The 15,023-nt window shown below is 44.1% G+C and overlaps 4 protein-coding genes across 4 annotated transcripts; 2 read left to right on the plus strand and 2 right to left on the minus strand.

Annotated features, from left to right (window-relative positions):
* Positions 1 to 270: 270 nt before the first annotated feature.
* Bfra_000540 (putative acid phosphatase protein) lies at positions 271 to 2,214 on the plus strand (the record flags this gene model as incomplete). Its single annotated transcript, XM_037330986.1, has 4 exons — positions 271 to 413; positions 471 to 1,419; positions 1,501 to 1,928; positions 2,094 to 2,214. The coding sequence occupies 4 exons, from the start codon at positions 271 to 273 to the stop codon at positions 2,212 to 2,214; spliced, it is 1,641 nt and encodes a 546-aa protein (XP_037197319.1).
* A 2,503-nt stretch (positions 2,215 to 4,717) lies between these two features.
* Bfra_000541 (putative wd domain-containing protein) lies at positions 4,718 to 8,151 on the minus strand (the record flags this gene model as incomplete). Its single annotated transcript, XM_037330987.1, has 5 exons — positions 4,718 to 4,794; positions 4,859 to 7,585; positions 7,645 to 7,866; positions 7,927 to 8,001; positions 8,115 to 8,151. The coding sequence occupies 5 exons, from the start codon at positions 8,149 to 8,151 to the stop codon at positions 4,718 to 4,720; spliced, it is 3,138 nt and encodes a 1,045-aa protein (XP_037197320.1).
* An 817-nt stretch (positions 8,152 to 8,968) lies between these two features.
* Positions 8,969 to 10,318, minus strand: Bfra_000542 (putative glycosyl transferase protein; the record flags this gene model as incomplete). The annotated part of the gene is made up of 1 exon (XM_037330988.1): positions 8,969 to 10,318. One exon carries the CDS (start codon positions 10,316 to 10,318, stop codon positions 8,969 to 8,971), a length of 1,350 nt encoding a protein of 449 aa, XP_037197321.1.
* A 1,882-nt stretch (positions 10,319 to 12,200) lies between these two features.
* Positions 12,201 to 13,871, plus strand: Bfra_000543 (putative duf895 domain-containing protein; the record flags this gene model as incomplete). Its single annotated transcript, XM_037330989.1, has 3 exons — positions 12,201 to 12,785; positions 12,835 to 13,463; positions 13,514 to 13,871. 3 exons carry the CDS (start codon positions 12,201 to 12,203, stop codon positions 13,869 to 13,871), a joined length of 1,572 nt encoding a protein of 523 aa, XP_037197322.1.
* Between the last annotated feature and the right edge of the window lie 1,152 nt (positions 13,872 to 15,023).

A 15,023-nucleotide genomic window follows, 5' to 3' on the forward strand; every position in this document is an offset into this window, starting at 1 on the left:
TATCCCCCTTATGGGTCCTTATCGGCACTGTGGAGTAGTATGTCCCGCTTACTTGGGCTGATAGCCAAGTTTGCGGCTTCTCGCCTGCCCGAACTCAAACTCATCTGAACTTAACCATTAAGATCCTTGATGATTGTTCATTTGCGATTCAGACAGTTGAAGTTATTCTTCTCAACTACTTGAGTATCGATCTTACAATGCTAACAACATTGTCGTCCTGTTCGTACAAAGCGCTACTCTTGAGTTATCCCATATCATAAGATTGCGAATATGGCAGCGTATGATACTTTGACCATTTCATCATCAACCTCTCCTCACAACATTCTACGATTAACAGCTCCGGGCTCAAGGAGTAATCAATTCAACATGGATACTTTTGAACACGATTTAAATTTCGAGGCGGACGGGTTATTGTATGTTTAATCTTGAAGGGCCGCAATGAAAGAAGAGTACATGTGCTAACAGCCAAGGAGAAGGGACGATGTCCATATAGGAATGCCCTCATTACCATTCACACCCTCGTACGAAATATCTGACGCATTTTCTACTACTTTTGAAGATCCTTTTTCCTACAACTCTGGGCCTTTCGAGTCACTGCTCGACGACCCAAATCCAGAAAATAATGGCGATACCAATTCTAGCGACCCGGATAATAAATTACTCGGATTTGGCGCACCGATAATGAAAGTGCCAACTTTAGATGAGAATGGACAGACTTGGCCAGCAATGAATGCAGAATTATATGGGATGTTCTTTGTGGCCGAAGATGTATTTGGTAGTGAGACTGTGGGGAGACCAATGGAATTGACTTGCTATCGACGGAATCTATTTCAAATTTCTGGGACCATTGTCTTATCGAGATCCATCACGAGAATAATAAATGAACAAGGCCAACATGTTCCAATATATAATCTGACTGCGACGATATCTGCTCTAGAAAGCATTGAGGGGAAGAGTACCGAAATTATTAGTGTGCCATGGAAGACAGCGAATGTGACGACTTCTGAAGATAAAGCTGGCGCAGCCCCACCACAATGGCCCTTGGACTTGAGCATCAATCCGGAGCTGGATCCTACGTGTGTCTCCATCCCTATAGCGTGGAAGCGATTGCAATTCAAACATGCGACGGCAAATAATGGAAGGAGGAAAGGACTGCAGCAACATTATGTCATACAAATTAATTTGATGGCTACGTTAGCCACTGGGGAACAGGTCAAGTTGACAGAGATTCAATCCGGAGCAATCATCGTGAGAGGAAGAAGTCCTAGAAATTTTGACAGCCGGAAAGATGTGCCGGTTAGTGAGAAGAAGGGGGAGCCAAAATCTAGGACTATGAGCAATGAAGCCGGACCGACGGTAAAAGTTGATCCGACAACCTCTCAATCTTCCTATCGCTTCTACGCTCCGAATTCTGTTCAGGTACATCTCCACATCATTTTAACCCGTCTATGAGACACTTTTTCAAATTTTTGTGGTGAGTATGAAACTAACTATTTTCAGCAACCGCTAGACTTACCTGATTGGCCTAGCCTCACGTCTTCATCTTCATCTCTAACACCCGACCAGCCACCCACTCCTTCACACCGTGCGAAGAAAAATTCATCTCACAATCGTCCCCCTGTTCCTAAAACTCGTTGGAAAACAGATTCCACAAATGTCAAGACTTCATCCCAGTCTTCTGCAGCCCCAATAGATCTATCTCTAGCTGATGACGACACGGGATTTTCAAACTCCCCGGTTCCTTCTAGAAACGTATCCGGCCTTTCGGACAGAGATAGGGATAGAGGTGCAAGCCAAAGAGGTAGTTCGGAGAAAGATGGCGGAGTGAATGGAAAGATTGGCTGGTCGAAGAAAGCGATCAGCGTGGGTAGTCCCGAAGACAACGAAGAAGCGCTTTATGAGTACTTCCCTTTGAGCTTGGATGATTGGTTAGTCTCACATTTCTGTTGCTGGCTGCGTGTCGTCTGCCACATTTTGTGGTCAAATGTGACTGTTGATGTTAGCCACCGAGCACGAGGGGTCAAATTAGATAGATTCAACATGAGCGAATGTCACAATGGGTATCAAAGAAGTATACTGACAAATATTTATAGGATGCCACCAGTAGATGCAATTTATAGACCTCATGTTGTACATCATACAGTTATCCCAGATGATTTCAAAGCGCAACAAGGAAAGGCCAAGACCAAGAGATACTTTTCAGCAGATGATTGATTATTCTAAGCATCTGTGAAGGTATTTACCTGGAGAATGGGTTTGGCAATGCTATTCTGTTGAGGTCTACTGTAGCCGACTTTTTGTTGGCTAGCCCATATGACTATCACAGTCCCATTTATGACGGGATTTGACATCTTTACATCCGCCTAGTATTGCACACAACAGAAAAATATGTCGGTAACACTGACGTAACGTAGATGTGTAGCGGCATAAAAGTAGTTCCTGTCGTCTCTGGTGTTGGATGCTGAAAGGAGCCTTGAGGTAGATAAACCCAGGAGAAAAGGTGTGGCAATTGCTGTCAAGGTCACAACTACCAGTCAACTTAACGTTGAAATGGTTGAGTGATGGGCAACTGAGGCCACCATAGGATTTCAAGTAAGAGAGTCGTTGACTTTCGTACTCATGGCAAACAAAAGTCTACTCTGGAAATAGTCTCGCTAAAAATGTCGCTGATTGTAGTGAGAGGACTTTTTACTTCAAAACAGCGAAAGCTGCTTCATGCTTCAAAATTCAGAATGTTAACAAGCTTGGCCAATTAGCACGAGACTAAACCTTTTCGTAAACAGTATCAACACGCCTATTCACAAATGATTTATTCGCCATCTGTTCATGAGAGAGTCTATATCTGTCATTCTCTCCGTTTGCAAGAATCTTTTTGTGAAAGCCATAGTGATCTGCAAGGTTTTGGGAAAGACTGTTGATCAGCATGACAAGATTCGACGAATGGATCAACATGAAACTGGAGTATACATAATCTTTGGTTAATTATTACATGATCGATTTCGGAGTTCCGCATACTTACTTAGGACGAGATTGGAGATCTTGATCACCTTATTTTAACAGGGCAAGATAATTCAGCCTCTTGCTCTGGCTATCCCAGTTATACTTTCTGCATGTTGGATTGTTTGTTCATGGTGACGATTTTATTGGGTTATCGGCTAGGACTCTCCGCCTGAAGTATCTACTGAGGGCTGGGCAGATGAATGGTTTTAAATATATTATTTATGAGCATCAGCTATAGAACAACGTCCACATATCGACCTTGACTTTGCATCGGCTCTAGCAATGCATGTTTAGTTCAATGGCTGCGCGATTGCGAATACTCCCCGATCGATATGGTTAATTGATCACCCCTGAGATTTCGACAAAGGGGAATGATATCATGCCTATCTCTTCGCTCCGATGAGATGACGCAATATTCGGAGTAGTTATGGTGAATAAGTGTAGGTCGTTTTACACGTTCGAATGGGATCGATGAAGGGATGTATTTGCCATGCTGCGGAAGGCATAACTTTTCCTCCTATTGGATGAGAGTGTCTATTATGTGAGTTGTGGTTGAGAAATGAGATGTATTAACTTACATCTTTTCGAAACCAGGCCAGAACGATTTATCAAACTACTCTGAGATAGTGGGACTTTCCAGATCTTTTTGTTGAAGTCGATTATTGTAGATCTGCATTTATTTATACTAAACTTCGTTGTTGGTAATAGTATAGTGAGGGCTTAGGTAGATGCAAGAAACAGGTCTTGTACCTTTGACAATCACAATGGATATAACATAATCAAGCATCATAATGCAAAGCATTCATAATATTTTACAGAATATTAACAACTAAACACAAAGATCTTCTTTTTCAACCCATTTGATCCAGAACCCGAAACTATGAATCCGATATATGAGGACTTTGATTATAACATCATAGAAATTATACAAAATCGATCTCGGAACCTCGGCATTTCAACCCAAACTTTCGGCATGGGGTTCAGCCCGTTGTGCTACCCGAATTTTCCAGTAGACATCCGAGTATATCCCATGATAATCTATTTTCGATTTATCATATGATTTGACTCGGGTGCAGTCATTGTCCTCCGAATCTTTGACATGTAGGTTCTAGACTATAACTTCGCTGTCTAGACCTCGAGTTTTTTTATCTCAAAGCGATTATTGGTTGATAAAGGCTACGAACTTTATGCAGTATAAAAATCCCATGGCAATTTGAACATAGTTCCTTGCAACGAATATTGAGTGATGCAGTACGCATTCTTTACCATCATGCCTCTTCTCTTTGCAACTCATACTAGGTATGATAGTATCCCATTTGCTACTAGCCAGCTCCCCACATCGAACTAAAGTCCCCGCCATTTTAGTTGTACAACCATATAGACGTGCAACAAAACAGTGTGTTCTGAGTCTAATATCTAGCTCCCGCAACTTAGTCTGTGCCGAGTGTTTTGGTAGAGATGTGTCGACCAATCGTCTTCCAGATGCACCAGTCATATCATATTATTCACACTAGAAAACACCCGAACAAGAATATTTTCAAAACGCTTTTCATAATCACATACAGGGTATTATCAATGATTACATGATATTCGCACACGGGCGAAATTGCCAAGCCAAGACCAAGGACACCGATTCCAGATATCCCCTCATATGAAGCCCAATCATCCATCCACAACGCCGCTGCAATGAAGCCATCCATCCATGAAAAAATGTTGCTCAGATAGTTTCGTGGTCGACCATATCGAGCACCCTCGCATATTGTACCGTCAGTCTCTGTGAATCTCGATATTTGCCTGTCAGGTGAATTAGCATATAGACCTTGAAATGATTAGATGAGCGAAGAAGAGAGATACTTACCCAATATTAGTACAACTCCTTTCAGGAGCTCTTTCCGGTCCCATCCACACAATTGATCATCTTCACTCATCCATCCTTCGCCCTTTTCAGCTATAGAAAGATCACTTTTTTCTTGTAAGATTCCACCAATGATACTGCGCAAAAGTTCCTCAATTTTATTCTTGAGGCCCTCTGCCCCGAGACGTTTCGCATACATGAACAGATAGAGGCGGAAGTCATCCTTAGCTTGAAGCTGCAAGGCAGCAGCAACGCGATTTTCGAGATGAGCAATGCTGACACCTGATTCAAAGCCCTCGAAACCATCTTTGGAGAGTAATGTTTTGATGAGTCGTTGGAGGTGGTAGGCTCTACCTTTAAGTAACACTTCGCCGGTAGTATGCCTTTCCAGGTGAGGAATAATCCCTGCCGATAAGTTTGAGCTATCAATCTCGCCGTCTTTGCGACTTTCGGGACCAACCCCTGTAGATTGCAAATGACTGATTGAGGAGTCATTAGAGTTCCAGTACTGACTACCAACAGCCCACCATGCTTCAGACAATCGCTGCCAAATGAACATTTTAGGGGAGTACATGTAACCGTCACCGTTGCTCAGTGTGACAATGATATGACCAATCGAGTTAAGATGGGCCGATGTTACACCTGGAGCAAATGTTGTGTGCGTGCCCAATGAGTGCATGGCAATTTCTAAAATCGGCGCCATGGAGACAGGCGGATGTGGCGAGGCGAGAGTTTTGAGGTTCCAAACATGGCACATTCCAACAGCTGTAATGCAGAGTAACCACCAGCCTCGGCATTCAATGATGACTGGTTGAGATTCAGTCACGAGAGCGTTGAATATCCTGCGACCCGCAGGGGTCCATGTGTAAATACTTCCATCTTCACAAGCGGCCGCCCAAAAATTCTTGTTACCTGTTACTAAGATGACAGCCCTAGGGAGAAAGTCTTCCCATAGTGTAATACCTCGTTTGATAGTGCTGATTCGGCAAGGGTCTTTGACTTGAACAGGCGCTATGACAATGGGATTCCGGGCCTCCAATATCACATCATCAGATAGTTTCGCACCCTCATCAGATCCTCCAGCACCGTTACCATTTGCTGATGCAAGGTTGCCACGGTTGAGGGATCTGACGACGTGGCTTCTGATTTTCGGTACTGCTAAGCGTACCTGACTAACCGAGAGAGACGGGTTGACAACAGCTGGCCGAATGAACTCTGGGGTTGGAACAACGCCGTTGACCGGTGGTATTGGTAAAGCATTCTCCAATCCACTAACCCCATTGATTACTATTGGAACAGGTCCAGCAGCTGGCGCTGATCGCTTATTAGGATATTCATCATCATCCTCTTCTTCATCACCTTCCATAACAATAGCTTTCCTCTTATTGCCCAACAGCATAGCCGTAAGACCACCTCTTGGGAGTCCATCGTAAGGTTTGGATAAATCTAATATTGATACTGGGGCTTCATTCTGAACATTGTTGGAGCTCGACGCCATGAGCTGAGATTGGGGTAAGGATGACAGTCCTGTACTCGACGCAGAGACAAGTAAGGGCGCTACACGCTTTTTCCCCTCTTTTGTAATTGTAACTCGTTGTTTTAAAGCGTCCAATCTTTCTGCATTGGGATCAGCTGGTGCTGGCTGTTGAGTCTCTGGTTGTTGTGCAGCCTTGCCATTCGTAGTTGGGGCTGCATTGATTACTCCGGTCATTGGGGTTGACGACGAGTTTCCATTATTGACCACTACTGGACCGGAGCCTCCCATCAGAGCGCTCATCTTTCCTTCTGTTTTTTGACGTTCATCGGCCCTGCTTATCTCTTCCAATTGGATCGATGACACGTCTTCAACAACACCAGCGCCTTTGCGATTACCACCAAATTTATTCAAAGCTTTCTCATTTTCCATCAATGGTGCAATATGTCCTAGCTCGCCCTTCAAGAAGTGTGCAGCTATTATCGTTCCGTCTAAGCTCGCGACGAAGAGAGAGAGTCCATCTGGTGACCAAGCAAGATCAGAAATTGACTTTCTGGCCAACTGCTGGCAAATGAGTAATGGCCGAGAGCTGCTGGTATTCCAAATACTTAAACTTTTGTCTTGTCCAGCACAGGCGATTACCGTAACCAGAGGCTGTGTACTATAACCATTTTGATCCGTAGTTTCCGAGGTGAACTCGTTCTTGCTAAACAAACGCGGCGAAAATGTGCAAACCTCCACCGGACCTTCGTGGCCAATTAGGTTAATATCACTATCCCAGGCCCCCCGATTCACAATTGCAACGGAGCTCACAGGCCCGTTGACAGCGTTTGCTGCGGCTATGTGGTTACCATCTGGAGACCAAGAACATCGTCGAAAGTATGTCGTGAGAGGTGACGAATTGAATGGTGCCGCTATTGAGTGCTCGAAAGTAAAGTTATTCATGCACTCATAAGCAGTAGCATTAGGTGGCGGTGAGGTAAATCGAAAGAGCTTGATTGTTCGATCATCACTAGCAGTCGCAAAAAATTTGTTTGCGGGATCGAATGTAATTCCTTTGACGTGACTCTGGTGGACCGATAGAGTTTTGAGCTTTTCAAATGTATGTCCCGACCAAACAACAATCTTCGAGTCCAGCCCTACGGATACCATTATCGAAGAATCGTAAGCCCATCCAAGATCCTGTACATCGCTATCATGTCCAATCAGACGCTTAACAATTTTCCAATTCTCTACCGGTGGTGGTTCATTGGTTCCTAATACTCGTCAGCATTTATCTTGTTGTTTGCCCGCAACATCGAAAGCTCAAAAATACCGAAGGATGCAGAATGCGCTGCTGGTTGTGTATCTAGTTGATAGATACAAATAATCTTGTCGTCTGCTCCAGAAGCCAGCCATCGTCCGTTTGGCGAGAAGCGAACAGTATGTATAGTGCCCGAATGATAACTCATATGGCATAATTGCCTTGGTATTGCAGGTGGGTTTTCCCCCGCTGCCCCGAGAATCGCCTCGGTGGACCAAATTCTAACGTGGCCATCTATTTCGAGTATTTAGCAATGGTCTTTGCAAATGCAGCAATTAGAATGCTCCATCTTACCTCCAGCGGCTGTCGCTAATCGTTTACCATCGGGCGATACATGGAGACTGTAGACTTCGTGGTCTTTCTGCTCTCCTAGACGTCGAGGCGCATTGAGCGCAAAAGTTAGCCAAACGCGACATCAATAGAACGATACAAGTAGCCAGTTCTTGGGTAGATTAATCTGTAGATAACAAAAGCAGACTTACCACTGTGAGAAAGCCAAGATGGCTTGATAAATTTCATAGTTTTCACCTATGTCATTGACGAGGGCAGAATTTCATGTTTAACAATTCCACCTCAACGTCAGATACACAATTTATTACATAGAGCTAGGAACGCGTCTACGGGTGCACTTTACTAGCGGCGTTTTCAGTGGGTACTGGAATTCCTGGAATGTTACAGCCAATGAAAGACGATTCTTTAAAAGGAAACATCCGATTACTTTTATCCGAATGCCTGGAAATTACCTAAGCAACTTGATAGTATCAACGTATGTTTAACTCCTCGATTCGAACACAAAAGTAACTTAATGGAGGAGTTGATCATATTGTCCAACAAAGCTTCAAGCGTTTTCCTGATGCCACCCCAGCATTCCATTATAGCTTCGTGTGACCCAAGAAATTGGGCAGACTACCGAGCATCCTCATTGCAAGATTCTGGAAGGAAACAGGCAAAAGGCATCTGAATTTCGTTCGGTCTGCTTTCCTCTTGGCTTTTAGTTCTACTAAAGTTGATGTCTGGAGTAGTGGCTCGTACTGCTTTTTGTTCAAATGGTGTTTGTCCCGAAGCATACTGCTTGGTGATCGAGATCGGGGTTCAGCCTCGGAAAGGGGATTTGGCACATGATGGATGGATATATTCCCGCATTGGATCTCAGATTTATAGTGGGCTCAGCAACCATTAAAAGATACAGAGTAAACAAGATCTGCATCGTGGCTTGAGTCAAAATCATATATCATTATTGCTATTGGCGCTTTAATTTAATCAACCCCTTAACGAAACGCCCAAACAGGCCATTTTGGATTCGGTCAAGTAGAAAAGATGAGATACTTGAAATGGGTTACATGGAATATCTTCTACCTCTGATCTTCAATGGTCGAGTGGGTTTATTGTAGGCGGTACTGTTTGAACAGGCTAAAGTTTTGAGGGCAAGCTGTGAGAATTCGGACCACGCCGTCAGCAAGTCAAATACAAATCTCTCCTCTGAAATTAAGCTGTTAATGAAACGTTGCAGCTCCAGCCCAGAATCTTCCAACTCATTTTGAAGAAACCCTTCTAATACATGCGAAAGTCCGGTTACTGTAGGGTCGAAGCGGAATCTTGAGGGAAAATAACGTGAGGCTTCGACAAGGTCGCAGTCAGGCATCACTGTGGTCACACCGCTCAGGGCTGCCTCAAGTGGAGTGATCCCAAGAGTCTCATAACGTGACGTACAGACGAATATTCCATGCATTCGTACATAATCAAAGAGTGCATACATGTCATCCTTCGGAATCTTGGAAGTGATCTTGACATGAGCGCTATGTTTTTGTGGGACGCGGGCTATCAATCTCGCTGATGCTGTGTCTGAAGTCCCTTCGCCACCCACTATCAGTAAGCGCACAAGTTTCCCACGGTCGAGGAGTGACACCGCTGAGTCTACTAACAGCTCTGTATTTTTGAAATAATCTAGACGAGCAACGGCGGTAAAGATAAGATTTCTTTCACTCGATGAAAAGGATACAAGTCCTTCGATATTGGCTGTTTTATGATGGTGGTATATTCTCATCGAATGGATCGGTGGGTTGAGTGCTCGAATTCGGGCGGGATCGATACCTCGCTCCATGAGATAATCGCCTTGTTTGTTGGAATGCTGTAGAACGTAGGCACGATCAGAAGATTTAAGATATCGCAAGCCCTCCTCCTGAGTTCCTGCCAGATGAGAAGCTTTGCTCTCGGAGCCATATGCTATAGCAGCAAGGCCTTTTGTAAAGTGGCGAGTGAAATCGCCGTAGAAAGGGCCGTGGTGGGTGACGCAATAAGGTAGACGCTTCGGATGATATCTGAGGAGTGTGTCGGTTTGATAATATAGCATTGGTGGTGGACTATTCGGAAACTTTGCCACGAGTAGAGCTGTGGCGGCACATAAGGCATACCGAACTTGCACAGTGTTCATGCCAAAATTGAAAGACAACTTGACGCATGGCGTTGAATCTCTTGTTACAAGCTGTACAACGGGCGCCGCTAAGTGATCCTGACGATCATAGAGAACCACGCCGCCAAACAGCCCCGCGTCCTTCAGAACTCGTATCACTTGTAACGCAAAAGCAGTTACCCCAACCTTAGCAGGTGAGTTTGCGGAACTCGGATAGTAGCGGACATTCAAGATGAGGATCGCTGGAAGCATCTTTTCAACAAGAGAGACCTTCATACTGGTTGTCGAAAAAAAATATTGGGGGCCAAGGGGGTGGTTTTCAAGTATTCTAGTAAGCGTACAAGATCTGTGAAATGGTGTTGAGGAAGTCTGGGACACGGATAATGTAACTCAATTTATAAGATAAAGAATAATAGAGGCGACAATAATAGTTACAGGGGGCCCTTCGAATGCACCGGGGCCTAGTATACTCTTGATCGCAAGAGTGCGGGAGACTAGGATAGAAGGGCGTCCAAGACTCTCGCGTCACCACGAGATGCATGTTAACTATCTCGATTTGAAGGCGCGATTTAGTAAGGTACGAAGCCCCTATCTCGTTCGTTAGAATCAACAAAAAAATACATCGCAGGCCGGGGAATAGCAAACTGCTTTGCCGGCACACTCCTGTTGGTAATAACAAGAAATACGAGCAGTCAAAAGAAGGTGCCATGAAATAAAGGATCGAAGTAAGAAATCTGCAAAACAGTTTGTTTTGAGTCAACTCTATTTTCAGATATCTGTTAATAAACCCGATACCATAGTTCATGATGAGGTGAGTAGGAGGGTGCGGGGTGGTGGAGATAGGTTTCACACGGGAGCAATCTAGAGCCTCCGTATCGAAACTTGATATCCATATACTAGTAATTGTGGCTCGAGGAATACAATCAGTAGCCATAAGGTGGAGATTTGGGATAGTGTTACTTCCCACATGATGACAAGCGAATGAAGACCGAGTGGACGGGCTTTCATACATCTGCACACGTGCCAAGCGCCAGACACACCCATGTGTATTTTATTGTAAAATTCACTTGCGTCGTACGGTATACGATATGTGCGAGGTGTTTGTGGAGAACAGATTGGATTCCTTCGAAGCACGACGCTACTCTCCCGACCCACCTTCCATAGTGGCGTTACTCAAAAATGCAGACACCCTATACGTACAGTACATTGTGATCTCAAAACCAATCCGGCTCTCAGGATAACTCCTAAAAAAACTCCAGGTTAGCTTGGCTTCTATTTCAATGTTAAAGAGCAACTGGGCTCTCCGTATTCAAGCGATGTCGACCAATTTGAGCTTTACTAAAAGTCTGATTTCTAAACGATCAACAGATGCGTGTGTATATGGAACGGGAAATGAGAGGAGATGGAATTGGACCCAACCTTGAATCAATATCCCGCATCGGGTTGCGGGTACTGACATGATTCACGTAGAATTTCGAGTGAGGAAACGATGAGATGAGATGGTCTTCTCGATTTCATGTAATATCAAATCGAGGAAGACATGTTATTTGGGAACCACGTGATGTGAGTCTCTCAACCCTACATCTCAACATCGCCCTTCCTCCCTTTTACTAGGTATTCGGTTTCACGTTATGCCTTCCTCCTCCTCTCTCTTAAGTTTTTGGGTCGCAGTGGAACTACATAGTAATTTTTCAGCATGACAAAAACACAACATTCGGATAGTGGGGGCCGATATCATATTCTGGAGTTGCTAGGCTCTCCCAGTGGAACAGCGACTGTGATGATGTCCAACGGCCGACCCGTTACTCCCGCTTATTCTGGGGTAACCCGCGAAGATCCTGTAGAAACACATGCAACATGACAGAAATGGGGTTTTTGGTCTCATCTTTATATACATGCTACTACTGTACTCTCGTCTAATTACGTATGCAAATACGATGTCTACTTGCCTACTGACAGGCTATAGTGATTATATTGATGTCTCCACTTTTCGAGCATCCCTGTTGAATATGTAGGGCAGGTACGAGAGGCATCACTGCTAAGTCTTATCTTGATATAGTAAGATCATGGGAACATAGTGGTTCTCTCTTTCTTCATCTTAAACTTTCCTCAGAACACCACCCTCTTCGTCATCGTGTTAAAGTATCGGCTCTGAAAGATGAGTATCACGCGATCTCATACCACAGGCAGACCTAGCAATGAGCATAGTACCACTTCGACTTACCTCGAGACTTCATGTCTGTCAGGAGAAATTTCGCTGTTACATCATACTTGCAAATTCAGTTTCTTGCAAATTCCTCCAATCACCTCACCGTCAGTTCAGCTATCAATTGTTGCTGTCATCTGTCTACTATGTCCTGGTATGTTCAATGCTCTCAATGGGCTTGGCGGAGCTGGATTGGTGGTCCCTGGCCCGGCAAATGAGTCGAATATCGCACTTTACGCTGGTTTTGCAATTGTAGGGTTCTTCGCCGGCTTTATCGTCAATATAATTGGACTCAAGGCATCACTATTTGTTGGTGGCATATCATATGTGGTTTACACCGGTAGCTTTCTCGCTTATAAACACACCGAAAATCGAGGCCTTTTGATCTTTGGGGGAGCATTTTTAGGGGTATGCGCAGGACCCTTCTGGGCATCGCAAGGCGCTATGTTAATATCTTATCCATCTGATGATCAGAAAGGGCGCTCTACCTCTTGGTTCTGGGCTATCTATAATAGTGGTGCTGCAATAGGAAGTCTTGTGAGTAACTTCATTCTCCAGTCAAGTCAGTCTGACAGTTTGTGCAAAGGTTACTCTTTGTCAAGAGCTTCAAACAAGCGCTGGCAATGTTGCTTCTGACAATACATACATTACTATCATTGCTTTAATGTTTTCTGGGGCGATATTGTCTCTTTGTCTGTGCAAACCCAAGAATGTCAAAAGGAAGGATGGATCTCGGGTTCACGTCACAGTAACAGTGGAAACAGACTGGCGAAATGAAGTAATGCATTTTTGCAAATTGGTTCGCAGAGACTATTTTATTGTTCTATTATTTCCCATGTTTCTCACTTCGAACTGGTGTTATCCATATCAATTCAACACATTCAACCTTAAGACATTCAATATCCGGACCAGAGCTCTGAACAACTTCCTATATTGGCTATCAGAGATTCTAGGTGCGCTAGTTGTGGGCCATACCTTGGATAACGATCGCCTGAGCCGGTCTGTCCGGGCAAAAGGACTTGTTACTGGACTTGTACTTCTGACTTTTGGAATCTGGACAGGTGGATACATGTGGCAAAAAAGACATTGTTATCAAACAGGTATTGTCACTGATGGTCAAAAGATGGACTTTGATGATGCAAATTATCTTGGACCGATGTTTTTGTACATAGCTTATGGAATTTTCAATGCTATATGGCAGAACTGTGTATATTGGTGAGTCATCAGTTGGTATTTGATGATAAGTTCCAGCTGACATATTTTAGGATCTTGGGAAAATTTACGAGCGATACCCGAACGGCATCGATCTACATTGGCTTCTACAAAGGTATCCAGTCTGCGGGTGGTGCTATCAGTTATCGCATAAACAATTCAAACATCTCTGCGATGAATGAATTTTTGATTTGCTGGGTCCTTCTTGCTGTTTCACTTGTTATCGCAGCGCCGGTCATCATTTACAAAATACGAAACGAGACAGACGAGAAAGATACCGCTGGAGAAGAAACGGCTACAGAAATAGGACTTGGAGGGATTGATGGAGAGAAACCAAAAGCTGTAAATGATTCACCTCGAAGAGCCCAAGAGAAGCTCCTAGAGGAAAGTTTGCAGACATCACCAGTGTGATCGATAGTTTCTTTGTATATTGGACCATCATTTGGGATTTAAGCAGCCATTTGGAAGAGATTTTAGATTTGGTAGATAGTCTTGTCAAAATGCACATGTCAAAACCACACCTGCCAAAAACGCAGTCTAGCTAACATGGTACCATGCTCATGTCTTCTATACCAGCCTTCCCACGGCCTATCACACGTCGTGTCACCTGCAACACCACCTCGGTCGCTCCCAGCCGTGAAACATTTCCTATGAGAATATCGAGGCCCATATTTGAAAACATTATCGGGAGCCTGCAACTTGCAACAAGGAGCTGGAGCGTATGTGATGGGCCGCACTACTGGATGATGCGGAAAGCCGATGGCCTTATCATGCTTCATTCTTTGCCGACCGCGAGGAAACCAATCTTATGTTAGATCAATGGGAAAACTAGTCATGCATTAAAAGCTTAATCTCGTGTGGGTGGGTGGGTGTGCGACCACGCATTGATATTTGGATAAGGATAAGCCAAGATCCTCAAGCTGATGCAAAGAGCCTCCATGCATATAGATAGTTTATATTGTGTTTGGGAGCCATTTCAAGATTCCATTTTGAACTTATAGTACTTGGTACTACCAATTTAGATGATCGTGTGGCCCTCAGGACACTAAATCCTGTTTTCCAAAGTACTAAAATCCCAACTAAGACGTTGGCGCAGCACCGGGCATACCTTTACTATTCCTGATGTACTAATCATTCGACCGGTAGCTACATACTCGCCTTGGCTCGGAGAATTATCATCACGGCTTGAAGATGGATTCTTGCATCGAGAACAAAAATAATTGAATTTGACTTTAATTTCCAGCGGCTTCACTGCAGGAGTACGTACGGAAAAGTGCATTCTTGAAGTAAGATTATACTGATTAAAATTTGACAATGACGACAAACAATTTGAATCTTTTCATTGCTGCTCTTTGGCCAAGGCGACCAGACAAAGGGAAAACCCAACGAGCTGGAGTTTCTCACTCCTCCCATCGGTCGAGGGCAAAAGTCCGATGCAAAATCGGGACGGAGGCAGCGGGCTTCTTGAGGAAAGTTCTATTGCTCCGGCGCATTCTCATCCAAGTACCTGGGAATATACATTAAATACCATATGCTTCTTAACAAAGTCGATAATAGAACCTG

The sequence above is a fragment of the Botrytis fragariae genome, assembly GCF_013461495.1.
Source record: "Botrytis fragariae strain BVB16 chromosome Unknown tig00000001, whole genome shotgun sequence".
NCBI classification, from domain to species: domain Eukaryota; kingdom Fungi; phylum Ascomycota; class Leotiomycetes; order Helotiales; family Sclerotiniaceae; genus Botrytis; species Botrytis fragariae.